Here is a 16119-nt window from a genome sequence, read left to right as displayed (position 1 = left end):
ATGGAGGCTGGGGAAAGTGACATACCTGGAGAGGCCATGGAAGTTCTGTGCTCTTTCCCCAGACTTCGCCTTATGTATCTGTTCACCTGGCCGTTGATTAGTATCCTATATCAGATCCTTTAATAGTAAATTTACATAAGTGCTTCCCTGAGTTCTGAGTTTGATTTGCTGTAGCAAATTAAAAGAACCTACAGAGGAGGTCATTGGAACCTCCAATCTGCAGCCTGGAGCTTGGAACTGGCATCTTAAGTGGGGGTAGGGACAGTCTCGTAGGACTGACCCTTACCCTGTGGCATCTGATGCAATCTCCAGATAGTGTCGTAACGGAGTTGAATTCTCAGACACTTTGCTGGTGTCTGAGAATTGCTTGGTGGTGGTAGGGGGCAAAGACCTCCTCAATCCCAGTTTTGGATCTGGGAACCCCCAAAGAACAACTAAATAAGAGCTCTCTCCAGTTTAGTCTCCATCCACATTGGTGCCCCCACATTTTTCTCCTCCAAAATTCTCAGTGGCTGCCCAAAGATTGCCAAGAGCTTCCTTGTACTGTGCGTGCATTGTTTGAAGGTCATCAATTTCACTGACATAAAAGTTGAGCTAGACAGTGCCAAAGCCCAGACCACCCCTTTTGGAAACCTCAGACACACTGGCAAACTATCTCTACTCTTATCTGGACATAGGAGAGTGCCTTGGTGTATTACTATAGAGCGTCAGCAGCCCAGATGAATCTCCGATGTCGTTAAATAAACCTCACTCAGAATTAGAAAACAGCTCCAGCTCGAGGGTTTTTTTCATAGGGGAACTCAGAGCCTCAAATTAGCTGTGCTCTCAAATGTCACGTCTCCGGGGACCTGCCGTAAATTCTGACCTCCTGTCTCCCCTCAGGTCACCCTATAGTCACCACTTCCCAAGAATTCACCACGAATTGCAATTTTAAATTTATTTGTGAATTTAGTTAGGATCTGTCTCCCCCACTAGATTTTTTTTTTTTTAAGCCTCCTTGAAGGCAGGGACTGACTGTATTCTTTTCGTTCATCGTTTCATCCCCAGAGGCCGGCACTGTGTCAGGTACATGGTGGACGCATTGGGACGAATGGGAATATGCTGGATGAATGAAGGAAGGAAGGATAAACACAGTACAGGCCTGAAGTTGTTACCTGTCACCCAGTGTTACTGACAGCCATTCGTTCATGTATGGCACTGTGCTTCCGAGCACTTAATTACTAATCGTTCCACACCACCTTTATGGGATAGCAGCTATCATTATGTTTCCATGACAAGAAAGGAATAAAATATCTGACATTTAGTTCACTGGCTTGGCCCGCGCTGAGATCTCTCTGATGGATGAGATTCCAAATATCTAACCACAGGAATCCCGGGTAGGCGCGACATTAAATCTTTAGTTCTCTTATTGATGGGTGAGGTCCCGGGAATACAGGCAGGGCAGCTGAGGAGGTGACAGGGGGCATTCCTGGGTCTGGGGGCGGCCTGTACCACCAGGTAAGGAATCACTGCAATGCTTTAAGGGGCATGTTGAATTGGTATGTACCTGAAAATCAGTCTTCCTCTCTGGATGCTTATGTGATCACATGGATTCTGTATTTACTCAAAACTTTTACTTTTCGTTCATTGCTCATTCTTTCCATTAATTTCTCTTTCTCACCATATTGCATTAAGTGGTATTTATCATGATTACTGTTATGAGTTAAGTTGTGTCATTGTCCCCACCCGAATTCACAGGTTGAAGTCTGAACCCCCAGTCTCTCGGAGGGTGACCTTATCTGGAAATAGGGTCATTGCAGATGTAATTAGTTGAGATGAAGCCACACTGGCAGAATGGGCCCTTAGTCCAATATGACTGGTGGCCTTGTCCAAAGGGGACATACGGACAAAGACACACACACACACACACACACACACACACACACACACACACCGTCACAGGGAAAATACCCTGTAAAGACTGGGGTTTTGCTGCCACAGCCCCAGGAGCTGTCAGAGCTGAAGAGAGGCCTGGAAGCCTCAGAGCCTAGAACAGCTCTGCCCAGACCCTTCAGAGAGAGCACGGCCCAGCTGACACGTGATCTTGGACCTCTAGCCTCTAGAACCGCAAAACAATAATTTTCAGTTGTTTAATCCACTCAGTTTGTGTGGCTTTATTCCAGGAACCCTAGTAAACTAATACAACTACTGAGGTTTTGGCACCTCCTTAAATTTTATGTGGAAGGCCTATGTCTCTCTCTCCACATCCCGGTCCGGATCACCCTGCGATCCCTCCGTCTGCCATTCAGTCGTGCCAGCATCCAGATCCCTGAGATGCAAAGTGAAAGGAAGCCCTTACACAGCGAATGAAAAAGAGCCTATAAAATCAATCTTTTGTCCAAAAGGTCCTGGGGTTGTGGGCGGGTGTCGGGAGAGAAAGGAGAAGGCACTATTTCACACTTCACATCCCAAAAGGCAAGCCCTCCTTCTCTGGGGCTCACTTGGCAGAGCAGGGCACTAGACGGAGCTCCCGGAAGAGCCACACATCATTTGTTTCTCTGCAGCGAACAAACTCCCAGGCCTCGCCTATTCCCCAGCTCTTCAGAGGAGGTCCCACGGCCACCTGTTGTACAACAAAACTCACGTCTGAACTCCTTCCGACTGCTCTAAATCCACTTGGTACCCTTTCCAGACCGCCCCTCTGTTCTTAGGCATCAGCCTCTCTGTCTCAATACAACTATCAAGTCGCCCCTGACCTTCTCCTTGCAAGCTGAGGAGTAACACCTCCTTAGCCCCTCCTTATAACGGTAATCCTTTAATCCGGCCATGAAAAAAAAGAATTGTTCTAAGTGCCCAGAGCCAGAAAGCAATCGGTTTGACTTCAGTGTAAACAGGAATGGGGAGGGGGGGGGCGGGAAGTAGGGCGTATTGTATGCCCCCCCCCCTCAGTTCCCTTGTCCCCACCTGTCCTTATATTCCTTTCTTTAACAATTGGTTTCCAGGAACATCCGGACTGTGTGACGAGTCTGAGCGAACGAGCCCGTTCGGAGAGAGCTGCCTGCCTGCTGTAGAACAATATCGAGGAGGAACGAGTCCTCCTTCCCCAGCCAAAGTGCCTGATACATTTTTTTTAATTATACAGATAAAGCTGGTACATGTGTAATATACACGCATACATAAATCATACATATAACGCTGGTAATTTTTGTTGTTATTCTCTACACTTACTCTTAAGCATTTGATCATATATATATATGTTGTCTAGCGAGGCTGAGGCACCCTGAGTCCCTAAAGGAGGCTACCCCATGGTTCTGCCACCAGAAGAACCCGCTATTAGACAAGGATGCTGAAGCAAATTAAAAAATTATGAAATGCGAAGCAAAGGACCCCCTTCTCAGTTTCTGTAACTCTTGCGGGGAATGGTTACAGGAAGATGAAAAGTTACAGCAATACCAATCGTTGTGTGCATTTCGAATTCAGATCATAAACATAAATATGAGGGCTGTCTGCTTTTATGTTTTATACTAGGCCAAAGTTACCAAGCATTCTCAATAAGCAACGTTAATACCTTGATTGATTTTTCAGAAGCCTTCATAGAAGACAATTTTCAAAGAAAACGAATTATCAAGTGCCACGAAAGGAAGAATTTACCAGGAGATCTGGAGAGAGGAACAGTTTCTCTTGCTTGGAAAAAAAAAATGTTGTGGGGGGGGGCGCCTGGGTGGCGCAGTCGGTTAAGCATCCGACTTCAGCCAGGTCACGATCTCGCGGTCCGTGGGTTCGAGCCCCGCGTCAGGCTCTGGGCTGATGGCTCGGAGCCTGGAGCCTGTTTCCGATTCTGTGTCTCCCTCTCTCTCTGCCCCTCCCCCGCTCATGCTCTGTCTCTCTCTGTCCCAAAAATAAATAAAAAACGTTGAAAAAAAAATTTAAAAAAAAATGTTGTGGGGGAAATGGGGCGAGCTTGCGGACAGAAAAAAAAATACAAAGGCTGGCTACAGGGCTGACCAGCCACAAAAGCTGAATACGGAGATGTGGGAAAAACATGGGGGTTGAAGTCTAACGTATGAAGATTTTTGAGTCCTTAACCGACATTTTGAATAAAGAGAAAAATATTGCACTTACCTAATGGTCTGATTATGGTAGCTTTTCAAATCCTGTCCAAGGCTGGTGGCTACCACTATCTGTGTTGGGAGAAACACACAAGATCAGTTATGCCCCAACACCTCATGTCATAGATACAGTCCTGGGTACAAATTACTCATAAGGTGGGCTGCATTTTCTCTCACCTGATCCACTTCTGCAGAAGTAAAATCAACACTTTACTAGCCCCGTGAATATTGTAAGATTTAAGAAATTGAATTTCTCCAAGTGACTTCACACGGTCACAATATACATCGTGGGGTTTCCCCCAGTAGGTTTCAGATACTTCCAAGCTACCCCAAAGCTTCGTTGGGTGTATCTGTGCCCATAAGTTTGTTGCAAAGAAAGACCAGGAAATGGGTAAGATACAAGGAGTTTATGAAATTTTACTCTGGGGGGGCGCCTGGGTGGCTTCGTCGGTTAAGTGTCCGACTTCAGCTCAGGTCATGATCTTGGGGTCTGTGGGTTCGAGTCCTGCATCGGGCTCTGTGCTGACAGCTCTGAGGAGCCTGGAGCCTGCTTCGGGTTCTGTGTCTCCCTCTCTCTCTGCCCCTCCCTCGCTCGCACTCTGTTTCTCTCTCTCTCTCGATCTCTCTAAAGAATAAATAAATATTAACAAAATTGAATAAAAAAATTTTTACTCTGATTCCATGAGATCCTTAGGGGGAGAAACAAGTTGGTGCTGAGCATTTTTCATGCACTGCTATTCCCCACTCTCTTCCCAAGCACTGAGAATCGTCACTGGCATTTCAACAGGGACCGTGTTTTTGTGGAGACTGTCGCTGGCTGTCCCATATTCTTCTTGAGCCTTGGACTACTACGACGACATAAGCCCCTGGAGCTAAGGGGCTCTTTCTACTCCCCCAGTGCTGGCACAGAGCCGAGTGTGGAGGAAACATGTGCTGGCCTGATCAGAGTCTCAAAGGTGTGGCTACAACAGTGTCTACGAAAGACAAACTAACACTAAAAGACCAACCCACTTCAGCCATATGCAACATGTCAGGTCAGAGAAGAAAAGGATTCAAACCAGTGGTTTCTCTAAACCAGCCATTGGCTTTAAGTCACTTGTCCATTTGGCCAAAGTGATGAGCATGGTAAGTCCTGCCACAGAGGTGGATTCTGTGTGGTAAAACAGGAATATCGTTTGGGGACCTACAGATATCAGGGAGACCAGATAGGATGGAAAGAAGGTAGGACAGATGGCAAAAAAATCTACCAAAAACAAAAACCTACTTTATTTTTCCTTCCATCCCATGTGGTCTTCCTAATCCTTACCCCATTACGTGCCCTGCTAAGTTAAATTTGTCTCTTTAATTAAAGGACTCCTTTGGTTTTCTCTCCTTCTGCTCAAAAACCTTCCATGACATCCTGCCGCCTTGCAAACAGAAACCCCAATTCCTTGATACTCACGATTGTCCACCTTCTAGCCCTAAAGACATTCCCCCTTCTAGTAGTTTTCTATAGTCTGCAAACTTCTACTCCAAACTGGTTTATCCACTAACCAACCCCCAGTGATGTGCTAAAATCTTCCCTCCTCTCTGCTCTTAGTTTCGCCCAATCCGTAGGAACCTTCTCTACGAAACCCTCCCTGAGCATCCCAGCGTGAATCAATATGAATCATTTGGCAGTTACGCTTTCCTTATGACATCCCCTCACCTGCTCAGTGCTTCTTCCATAAATAGTCAATTAGCTCCTTGAGCAAAGTGCCTTGCGTACATAAGGTGCAAAATAAGCTCCGTGATTTGTTCTGATGATTTGGTACCCATTTAAGGGACACAAAGTACTGAGCTGACCTTCTCCTTAAGAGAAAGCAGCAACCAAACTATAATGCCATCATAATCCTCATATGAATGGGAAGCATATAAATGGGACCACGGACCACAGCCCTGTCACCTAACATTGTTAAGGAAACAAATACGCGCGTGCACACACACACACACACACACACACAATCCTAGCTAACCTTTCACAGATTCTTCTTCAAAGGCAACAAGGACTGACCTGATTTCTTTTCTCTTCAGGAAAAGTAAATGTTATAAACCTAAACACCAAGGGAAGTCTGTGTATTATCTAATACATAAGACAAAACGTCTCTTCCACTTTTGTTACTGGAAAATCACAAATCAATAAGAAAAGCTGATGAGAAAAAAAAAAAGATAATGGCATCACATATATTGAGAAACGGACTAGTCTTCAATTATAACAACAGATTTGCCAGAATCCATAAAGTCTGGGCTATGAGAGTTTGAGGCAGTTATGTGCACTGTTTTATAGTACAAGATAGATAAAGACCCTCTGTCCCACCAGAATCATCGTTTATTTTGTTATTTGTCTGTTTAATGCCAAACATAAGCAACTGTGTAACTGTCAAAAACAGGGAAACCATCTCTTGGCTGAACTAACCAATAAGTTTCCTGTAAAAAAAAAAAAAAAAAAGTCGTAGATCTGATAACACTGTATAAACATGGCCGATGCTGTTTTAACATTTATCTCCACTAAGCCTATCTCCCTCGGGGGGGTAAAAAACTGAATTGCTCAGATAATTGTGGCCATATCGCTGGCTATATTATTTACTCATTCACAATATGGTCGAAAGAAGCACTTTAAAAGTTAATTAAATGGGACGGGATTCTTATGATTTAAACTTCCACCTATAAAAGTTTGATTGAAAAAGTGTGCAGCTGTAAAGACTTTATCATGTTCCACAAATTCGCTGTGGCGGATATCCTGGCTCCCTGACTTTACGGCAACGCTTAATGTTATCAGTGATGATGCTGGTGATTCATGGGGCGTGCATGCCGCTACCTGGCCTCCGTTAAAAGAGAGATCCAGTCGAAACCACTCCTTCAAGGGCATGGTGAATTTCGTTTTTACCGCAAGGTCTTCTCCTTTGACAAGGTGCATCTGAATATGCAAGTGGCCTACGAGGAAAATCAAAGCTCGTGAAAACCACACAAAAATATTACTTCGAAGTGCGTCAAGTGGGTGCACCTTTTCATCAACTGCCTTAAGCAGCTACCCAGCTAGAACGTGTTCCTCCTTCCTTTAAACAAAAACAAAGCAAACAAAAGAACACGCAAGTGAACTCCTTTGTAAAGAAGGCCTTTGTTTCAGGCTGCCAGAAACAAAGTTTCACGTGAAGCCCACGTTTGAAAATCGTCACTTTCGCTGAACTGCCACGTTGACAACATCTTCCTTAATTGCAGACGTATCTGCCAATAGACAGAGCACGAGAAAACTGCAACATCGTTTTAAAGGTTCTGTCTCATACTTACCCTCTTCGGTAAGAAATACAGACGGCGTGCCGTACATCTCATTAGAATCAACAAAGTACAGAATCCCACAGAGACTGGCCTTGCAATAATGGAGTAAATAAAGCCACAATGAAACAGTAAACCTACAAGAGTGAGGAGAAATAAAAAATTCTGCAGATTGATATCATCCAAGAACAGGTAATTATAGTTAACAATGACCAAGTAAATTGCTTTCTTTCCAATGAAGGGATGAATTTGCCTTCATGTTCATCATGGGAGATCAGCTTGCAAAGCTTGATTTTTGAGACAAAGGAGGTAGTTATAGTAACTGCAAAAGACAGGAGTTAAGAGTCATTGTGCAAAACTGGCAGATAGCGTACCTTGCGCCCAAAACTCTGTTTCTGTGCCCCTTTGAGAATCTCACACGCCTCCCATCTGAGTTCTTGATTAGGGTTTAGAAAGCCAGACGTAAAACAAAAATCTGGATTTTAATAAGAGGTGATTTGGTAAGAAGCTATTCTAATTTCAGTGATTAAACTAAAAAAAAACACACACACACAACTAGGGCTTTTTTGAGCAATTTTGTTTCCTTCCAAGATAAAAGCCTCAAGGTAGAAAAATGTCACAATCTGCAAATGGCATCGCTCTATGTTAATGGGGACACACAGACGCTATTTTAACGCACACATTAGGTTGCGCAGGATCACAGTTCTGGCTGACCCGCATGGAACGACTAATCTAATTGTTGCATTTCTGGACCGGGGCTATTTTAGTTGAAAAAAGTATTGTACATCTGTGATTTGCCGAGTGGGAATAAAATAAGAGTAGTCAACTTAAGTAGGACACATTTAGCCAAGATGTGTGATCCGTCCATCACTCAGCAAATATTTGCCGAGCGCTTGCTTAATGCCACGCATCGTGCTAGTGACCGGAAGTTCAAAGACGAGGAGCTGGGACCAACTGCATTTTGCGGATGAAACGGCAATCAAGGTCAAAACCAACGTACAGAGTTCTTGCCATTACCCCGGTGAGCAAGTCACAGTTGGGGGTTAAAGTGGCAGTGGCTCCGGGTTCTTTGGGGGATATATCCAAACAAGTCCTTTAGAATTTTCTGGGCTTTATAATCTGGCCTCGGAATCAGTGGTAAGATATGCAAACAGATGGTGCCACACAGCTCCCTCCTGACCCACCCAGCTGAGCAAGCTCATGAAGATAAGTTATTACAAGGAAGCTTAGCAAGAACATACGCTCAGTAAAGTGACTCAAGATCTTTCTACAGCCAGCAGCATGGGAAGAATTAAATCACTCTGCTAAATCCATCCGGTCTGAGGTGAACCAGGAACCATTTTCAGCATCTTCAATTCAGCAGAAGGAAAAAACTATATCTGGGTTTTGCTGAAATCAATGGAGGAGATCAGAAGTTGTGAGATTTCAAGCAGCTCATCCAGTCTTCCAAGACAGAAAAGGCAAAGCAAAGGCGGCAACGTGTGCCGGCTGTGGCTGGCTGCCCCCGAAAGCTTGCAAGGCTTCAGGCCCCCACACCTTGCGCCCCTGCTCATGTCATTCCTGGGACCGACACAGAGAGTCTAAGGCAAACTGAGGACTGCTAATCGCAAGAATAACTCAAGACCACTTTGGGCCACGAATTCCGTCTAAGCTGTGTGCATCTCAACATTTTTCCAAAACGTATTAGACAGGTATGTCCTCCTAAGGGATTCCACTAGCCTGCCCTGGTCCTCAGGTTAAAACGGTCCTGCCCCACCAGCCCAGCGCCCCCCACCGTCCTCTGCCCATTCTTACACTGGATAATCTATCCGCTGGCGTCGGGTGGCCTCCAGCTCTCGGTTGTGAAACCTCGGGAACTTCTTCACAATGCCTGTGTTTTCTCCACTGGAGGCATAGAGAAAGCCCAGCAGGGTGACCACATCTGCAAACAGCAAGACGGCTGCCTTTCAATTATCTCCAGAAAGCACTGCTTCCCAAAGCACATTCTTCCTGGAACCCTCTGCCTCGCTCCAATCAGAGAGTTAAAAGAAATCGTCTGGAAATATGAGCGATGGTTTATGGAACCCTGAATGTACGTCGGGCGCCCTCTGAGCACTTTACAGAGAGCGATCTCAATTCATTCTCAGAGCAACCCTACAAAGGAGATTGCATTATTAGTCCCAATCTACAGATGAAAAGCCTGAGGCATAGAGGGAAAATGACTCGCCTAAGGTCACGGCTAACAAATAAGTGGCAGACCTGGAGCTTGGGTTCTAGGTTCTTAACCATATCACACGCTGCCCTTCCAATAAGGAAAGCATTCGGAGTTCACGCAACAACAGTAACGATTATCACATGAGTAGCACTCACTATGGTCCACGCTGCTGTAAATGTATCTACAGCTCATCTGGCCAGCTAGCTACAGAGAGATTCACTGAAGCTTCATTATTATCCCCATTCTGCAGATGAGGAAATGGAGGCACAGCTCCCAAAATGGTTAGCTACCGTGTATATAACACAGAATATGGAATCATAGCATCCCAGGAATAATCTCATTTAATTTCACAACAGTCTTTCAGAATCCATGCCCTTAAGAGCACACAGGCTTTTTGCTTCTGTGCAGACTTTCCAATATACTCCACACATTACCCTCTGCAAAAATGACTAACCACACCCCTTAAAACCAGAGAGCTTTCCACTTCATTTTGCAAATGTGGGAGAATTCTGTGGCTCTAGAGAAGATAGGGATGCCCTTATCAAGTCTTAAAAGGAGAACTGAGTTATCTCAACTATATTTAATACCTACTGTTCTAAACAAGGCCAGAATGATTTTTTTTTTTTTCTAAATTGCCCATACCCATTTCCCTTCAAAGGAAAAAAAAAAATCACGGACTTAAACCGAGGAATAAAGATCCCTTTCCTCTTTCTTAAAACACTCTGTGGTTTAAAGGTCCATGATTCAATGGTAGAAACCTGGGTTTCTTCCATTGAAAAGGGAAGAGCTAAGTTCTGTGCCAATTACCAAATGCCTATATGGCACGGATTACAGATTACGGGAGCCTCAGCCTAGGATACTGGAGACCCCAGCTCTCATTCCTCATTGGAGAGAATGTTTTATTATAGAGAGAGGTACCTCTGGGTCATTAAAACTTAGAAATCACAGGAGCAAAGTGTTCATAGTCTCCAGCCCCAGTGAGTATATCTAATAGAATTAAATAAAATAGAGCCAAGCTGTCCCCAGTGCCCATCTCCCTGTTTTGCGAGAGGCAGAGAGGCATTTGAAAGCTCAAAGGCTACCAATCCCAACAGAAACAATGCCATTTTTTTTTTCTTCACAATTTGAGCTCACTTGGAAGCACTGGATTTGCTGGTCGATCACAGGATGGGAAGCAGGGCACACAGATGGAAATACTGCAAAGGTGTCTTTGGAATCTGAGGGGAAAATCGCCAAGACGTTGCTGTCAGCCCAACCTTGGTTTGGCTTCCACCGCGTGGAGTGGAACATAAAAGGCCAGATGGCCACGTTAGCCCCCTAGGAGGCCTTCTGCTAGTGATTGCTGTTGAGTTACCTCGTGTGCAGTAGAAACATTTATCAAAAGGAGCAGGATTTGATTCTGCCCAGCCTGCCTCCAGTAAAAGGAGGCTTCATAAAGAGGTTTCCAAAGGGAAAGGAGTTAAAAGTCAATGCTGATGAGCCTCTCCTTTATCCAGGGATCAAAGTAAAGCAGGTTGAGCAGGAGAACTTGCAGCAAAAGATGTGGATGGAAAAATCTAAGACCGAAAGATCTAAGATAATTTTACAAAAACACATACCTTTCGTACCCAATAAAAGCCAAAGCGATGGTGGTTTCCCTGTAAGACCTGCAGCTTCAATGGTTCTATTTTGGGGTTCTACTGCAATTTTTTTCTTCAGTATAATCCTGTCTTCCCATTTACTTAGAAGGAGTAAGAATGAAATTCTGGAGCAGGAAAGGATTTAAGAATTCGGCTAGCCCGGGATAACATGTAGGCTTGTTTTCTATTAACTGGTTGTGGCTGCTTGGAGTGCTATGCTTGATTGGTGATGGCTGTCATGGGCCCCAGAATGGGGAGTAAGTGTACCAGTGTCATTCCCCATTAAAAACTTCACAGGCACAAAAACTTAAGTCCAAAATTTAGGTCCAAAGAGGATAAGTGGCTTGCCCAGGTGCCTCTAGAATATAAATCCTAAGAGAGCAGGGACATTACTGCAATTGTTACCCCTTCCCTGGAGTCCAGAACGGCACCCAACCCCTGAGGCTCCACAAATACCGAGGGAGTGAACGAATGAAGAAATGAATGGACAAATGAACACAGTGCGGCCGAGTCAGGATTTAAACCTGCCTCTCTTTTGCTCAACACTTTTCACAATTTTATAATGTGCCCCGTGCTGCCCAAATCAGATCACAGTCTCTCTTCTTTCAGACCCTTCCCCCAAATCCCTTTCTTTGGCTAATCTTGAATGAAGAAGTTAGGCAGGAAAAAGGCATCACTGCGACATAAACATAAAATACCAGGGACACGGTTCAGGTTTGGAACCCGCCACCTTGACTGTTCTGCTTGTTTTATTTTCTCCAACTTTAGAGCAAGGGGAGGCATTGGATTTTGTATGGCGCAAACTCCTTCACTGGGAGACAAGGAAAGTGTTAGTGTCTCGTTGAAGGTTTTACGGCTAATAAGAGATGCAGGCGTGACTCAAAGCTGGTCTCCCGCTACAAACCCAATGGGCTTCTTTTGAAACCACATCGTATCTCAAAGGCCTTATCAAAGAGAACTCACGCTGAGGTTCAGCTGGCTTGCCCCTGGGCGGCCTCGCTGGTGGTTAAAAGACTGAAATATGCCCATATTGGTTACAGGATGGCTGCTACGTTGACCCTCCAGGGCCCCACCACTACCACACCTCCAGGCTCTCCTTCAGGGTACAGCTTGGCTCGGCAAAAGCCTGCATCACCATTCTTCTTCAGCACTACGGCTAGCGCCTGCGGAGACTGACCAGGGCGCCACCCTCCCCCCCCCCCACCCCGTCTAATCTGAGTGGGGTGGCCGGGGTTGGTCATACAGCCCACTCCCCAGTTCAACAGGGTGATCAGAGCCCTGACATGGACATCTGCTCCGGAGAGGGTCCCATCTCCACGTAACAAAACCCTCCTGAGGACAGGCTTCAAGCACCACCACAGTGACACAGGGGAGACCTCGGGCCGTTTGTGCAGAAGTTAGAGATAATCTTGAGGCAAACAATAACCAGCTAAAAGTCTGTAAGTGGAAACGGGAGGAAAAGAAGTTAAGATTTTCCAACCTGGAGAAGGAAAGCGAGAGTACGGGTAATTCAATCGCGCTTTCCGAACACGGGACGTTAAAAGGCAGGACTGTTTGGGTGTTTCATTTTCTTTAAAAGCAAAGCCTGAGAACTAAAATTCCATTTTCTAGCAAGTATGATTTAGGTCAGAACTTCCCCCCAAAGGATACAAGGCAGCGAAGTGGGCGAGTAAGGAAGTCAGTAGAATATTCAATAGTAGGAGTGTTAAGAATAAAATAAATTCCACTCCCAGGAATTTATCCTCCAAATATGCTTGTAGGTGTGCACAAAGAGACACGGACGGGGATGTTCCGTGAACCCTTGTTGTTGATAGTAAAATAGTAAAATACGTGACCAATATGCGTGACCATCAGCAGGGGACAGGCTGAGTAAATTATGAGCCGTCAGGCAACAGGATTTGCTAAGCAGCTATTGAAAAGAATGAGGCCATGTAACATGCAGTAACATAGAAAAATCTCTGCTGTATTGTTAATGAGTGTAGGACAGAGTTTACAGTATCTTCCCATGTGTGTACAAAGGCGAGGGCCGTCAACTTAATGCTTATATGAGCAGAGAACATTTCTGGAAAGAGACACAGAAACCAGTATTAGTGAGTTTGCCTCCAGGAAAAGAACTTGAACACAGAGTGGGCGGGAACTCGCTCTTGCTCCAATCCCTTTTACACTCTATGAATTTTTTACCCGGTACATGTATTCCTTTTTAGGCTAAAACAGCAGAGAACAAAGTCTGAGCATTTCCACGCAGGCAGGGAGAAAGGGACAGCCACATTCGGAGGCCTCCCCGCCCTGGGCCTCTGCGGCTATTCAATCTGCTTCAAAGAGACAAAGTCCAGTGGGTGAGGAAAACAGGATGATTCACATCAGTAAAAATTCAACTTAAAAAAAGAGTATTCCTTCTAATTTAGAACCTGGGTTAGGGCTGTATTAGCATATTTCAGAGAGGCGGCATAGCAAAGTCGAAGGAATCAGGAAGCTTGGACTCCCGTTAAACAAACTGAGCCTTGGTTTTCTCCTCTGAAAAGAAAGGATGAGAATAAGACTCCTTCCCATGGGACTATTATGAGGATTAAATGAGACAATGTGCACACAAAAAGTATTCTGAAAATCATAAAGGGCAAGGCAGATACCAGGCACTAATTAGTGTTATTACTGAGAAATTCAGACTACCGTGATTAACTGGGAGGGGGGGGGGGGAGGGGGGAAAGAACGAAGTCTCTCTTTTTTTAATAAAAGTGCCAAACACATGGTTCTCATAGTTATAAACATTATCATCATGTCATTGACTTCTAACTGGTATTTTCACAGAGACAGGTAAAGCCTGGCTCCAATATCTGACTCAGTCCTTCCATTACTTTGTTGTAATGGAATTTTGTTGTAAGAAATCACACTTCTAATCCACCGGATCTGAAGATGAGACCGGATGTTTAGCAAAAGGGAAAGAGAACGGAAAAGAAGGAAACTGCCACGTCCCCCAGTTTCTGTCCTAAAAGGGAAGAACAGAAAAATGTTCATATAGACAGACAGTAGGGCAGAATGCTTAATACACGTTCGCATGGCATTTAAGAACCTTCCACCTGGGGCCCCAACCTGCTATTCTAGGGTAATTTCCTGAACTGCCCAACTCATACCTGAGCCTCCTCTACCTGGGTGAACAAACACAGAGCAAGGAGCTGCTACTCCACATCGCCACCCTGTGGCAGACACTGGTCATCCGTCCACATGGCGCTCATTCTCAGACTCAGGCCCAGACTCAGCCTCAGAATCCTTCTCAACACCTCGTCTAGGTGGCCACCCCCACCCACTCAGAGGTGGAGGGCAGGACGAAACCTCACACATCAAGAGATGCAGACTCGTCGCCATTCTGCCACCCGGCTGCATTTTCTCCTCTGTGTGTTGTCGTTCATGCTTTCCCTTCTGCCTGGATGCTGTTCCCCCTACTCGTTTTCTGACTATGAAAACGCTAGTCACCCTTCAAGTCTCTGTTCAAGTGTCGCCTCCTCTGTGAAGAAGCCGAGCAAAGTTCTGCACACACAGAGACTGCGCAATAGCTTTTTTTCAATGAACGAATGACTTAAAGTCAAGCAATGGTCTCATGACCTCTCTCCGTAGTGGAGACAGTTATGTGTGGGGTTTGGGAACCAGACGACCTGGGTTCCAATCTCTGCTCCATCATCAAGAGCGCTGCGACCTGAGACAGGTCACGCTAACTCTCTGAGTCAGTTTCCGCCTCTGCAAACCTGACAGGAGGGTGCTGGGCAGATTAAATGAGATACATAAAGCACTTAGCACAATGCCTAACACACAGCGAGTACTCAGTAACAGAAAGCGGCTGTTACTACGGGGTGGCTGTTTTCCCCTCTCACGTAAGCACCTAAAGACAGAGGGGACCATGTCTGCATCTTTGAGCCACCTGACTTAGTAAAGAAATGGATACATAGCAGGTGCTCAATCACTCTTTGCTTAGTTGACCTGAACATGATACACCTTCTGTGGGGAAAGAAATACCAACACGAGGTTAGGGAAGGCCAGAGGGGGGAGAATTTAATTTCTGATGGTGGGGGGTGACAAAAAGAAAAGAGAAGAAAAATAATCTTCAGGGCAGGGGCGGCGGGGGGGGGGAGGGAAAATTTGACCTGGCTACCGGAAATAATGGGTATGGTGTGGCAGTGGGGAAGAGGTATTGGGGGGCAGTGGGGAAGGCTGTCCCCCCCCCATAAAAGACACCGATGTAGTCAAAGCAGGAGGTGAGGAATCGCAGACTCAAACCACGAGGGCAGAGCAAAGGTGAGCTCATGTGTGGTTGTCGAGGAGAATCACTGACCAAGAGTCTGCATCCTGAACCAGCACCGCCCTGATGGGCTCTATCCGATCAGCTGTGGTGTGTGTGCGCAAGCCTGGGGATGGCACACAGCCGCCCACGACCCCTGCATGCTCCCTAGTGTGACAACACAGCTGTGTGAGGATGTCACAGTGTGACGGTCACACACAGCCCTACGAGAAAAAGGTCCTTGCCCCGTGGCTAAGAGCATTCATCACTCAATTCACAAAGAGTCACCGCATGCCTGGCCTGTGCTAGGGGCTGCGGCGGGCACCGCATAAAACAAGCCAGGACCTTGGCGTTACGGAGCTTGCCTACCAGACAGAGACATTCAACAGGCAAAAAAGCAATGACGCATATTTAATTACAATGTCTGGTGACGATAAGGCGGAGAAGGAAAATAAAGATAGATGACGATGGGGGGGGGGAGGGGAAGGGGTGGGGCTGCCATCATAGATAAAGCGGTCAGGGGAGTCTTCTCTCCTGAGACGACATTAGCACGGAGGCCTGACGCAAGGGAGCAAGCCATGTGGGGCAAGGGAGCAGGGACGTAAGTGTCCCAAAGGGACAATGAACTCAGGAAGCTCAAGGAGGAACAAGCAGGTCCGT

The 16119-nt window shown here is 45.8% G+C and overlaps 1 protein-coding gene across 2 annotated transcripts in view; it reads right to left on the bottom strand.

Moving 5' to 3' along the window:
• Nucleotides 1–16119, bottom strand: part of SEL1L3 (SEL1L family member 3) — a 104915-nt gene that overhangs the window by 70624 nt on the left and 18172 nt on the right. The window contains exons 3-6 of one of the 2 annotated variants that reach the window (XM_047854780.1): nucleotides 9174–9300; nucleotides 7395–7516; nucleotides 6922–7040; nucleotides 4102–4160 (exon numbers count right to left, since the gene is read on the bottom strand). In XM_047854780.1, coding sequence (XP_047710736.1) covers nucleotides 4102–4160; nucleotides 6922–7040; nucleotides 7395–7516; nucleotides 9174–9300 — 427 coding nt within the window. The remainder of the gene's footprint in view (nucleotides 1–4101; nucleotides 4161–6921; nucleotides 7041–7394; nucleotides 7517–9173; nucleotides 9301–16119) is intronic. The other variant, XM_047854781.1, reaches the window with a different exon arrangement.

Source organism: Prionailurus viverrinus, chromosome B1 (assembly GCF_022837055.1).
Source record: "Prionailurus viverrinus isolate Anna chromosome B1, UM_Priviv_1.0, whole genome shotgun sequence".
NCBI classification, from domain to species: Eukaryota; Metazoa; Chordata; class Mammalia; order Carnivora; family Felidae; genus Prionailurus; species Prionailurus viverrinus.
Note: the sequence above shows the minus strand (reverse complement) of the source record. Positions and strands in the feature narration are given on the sequence as shown.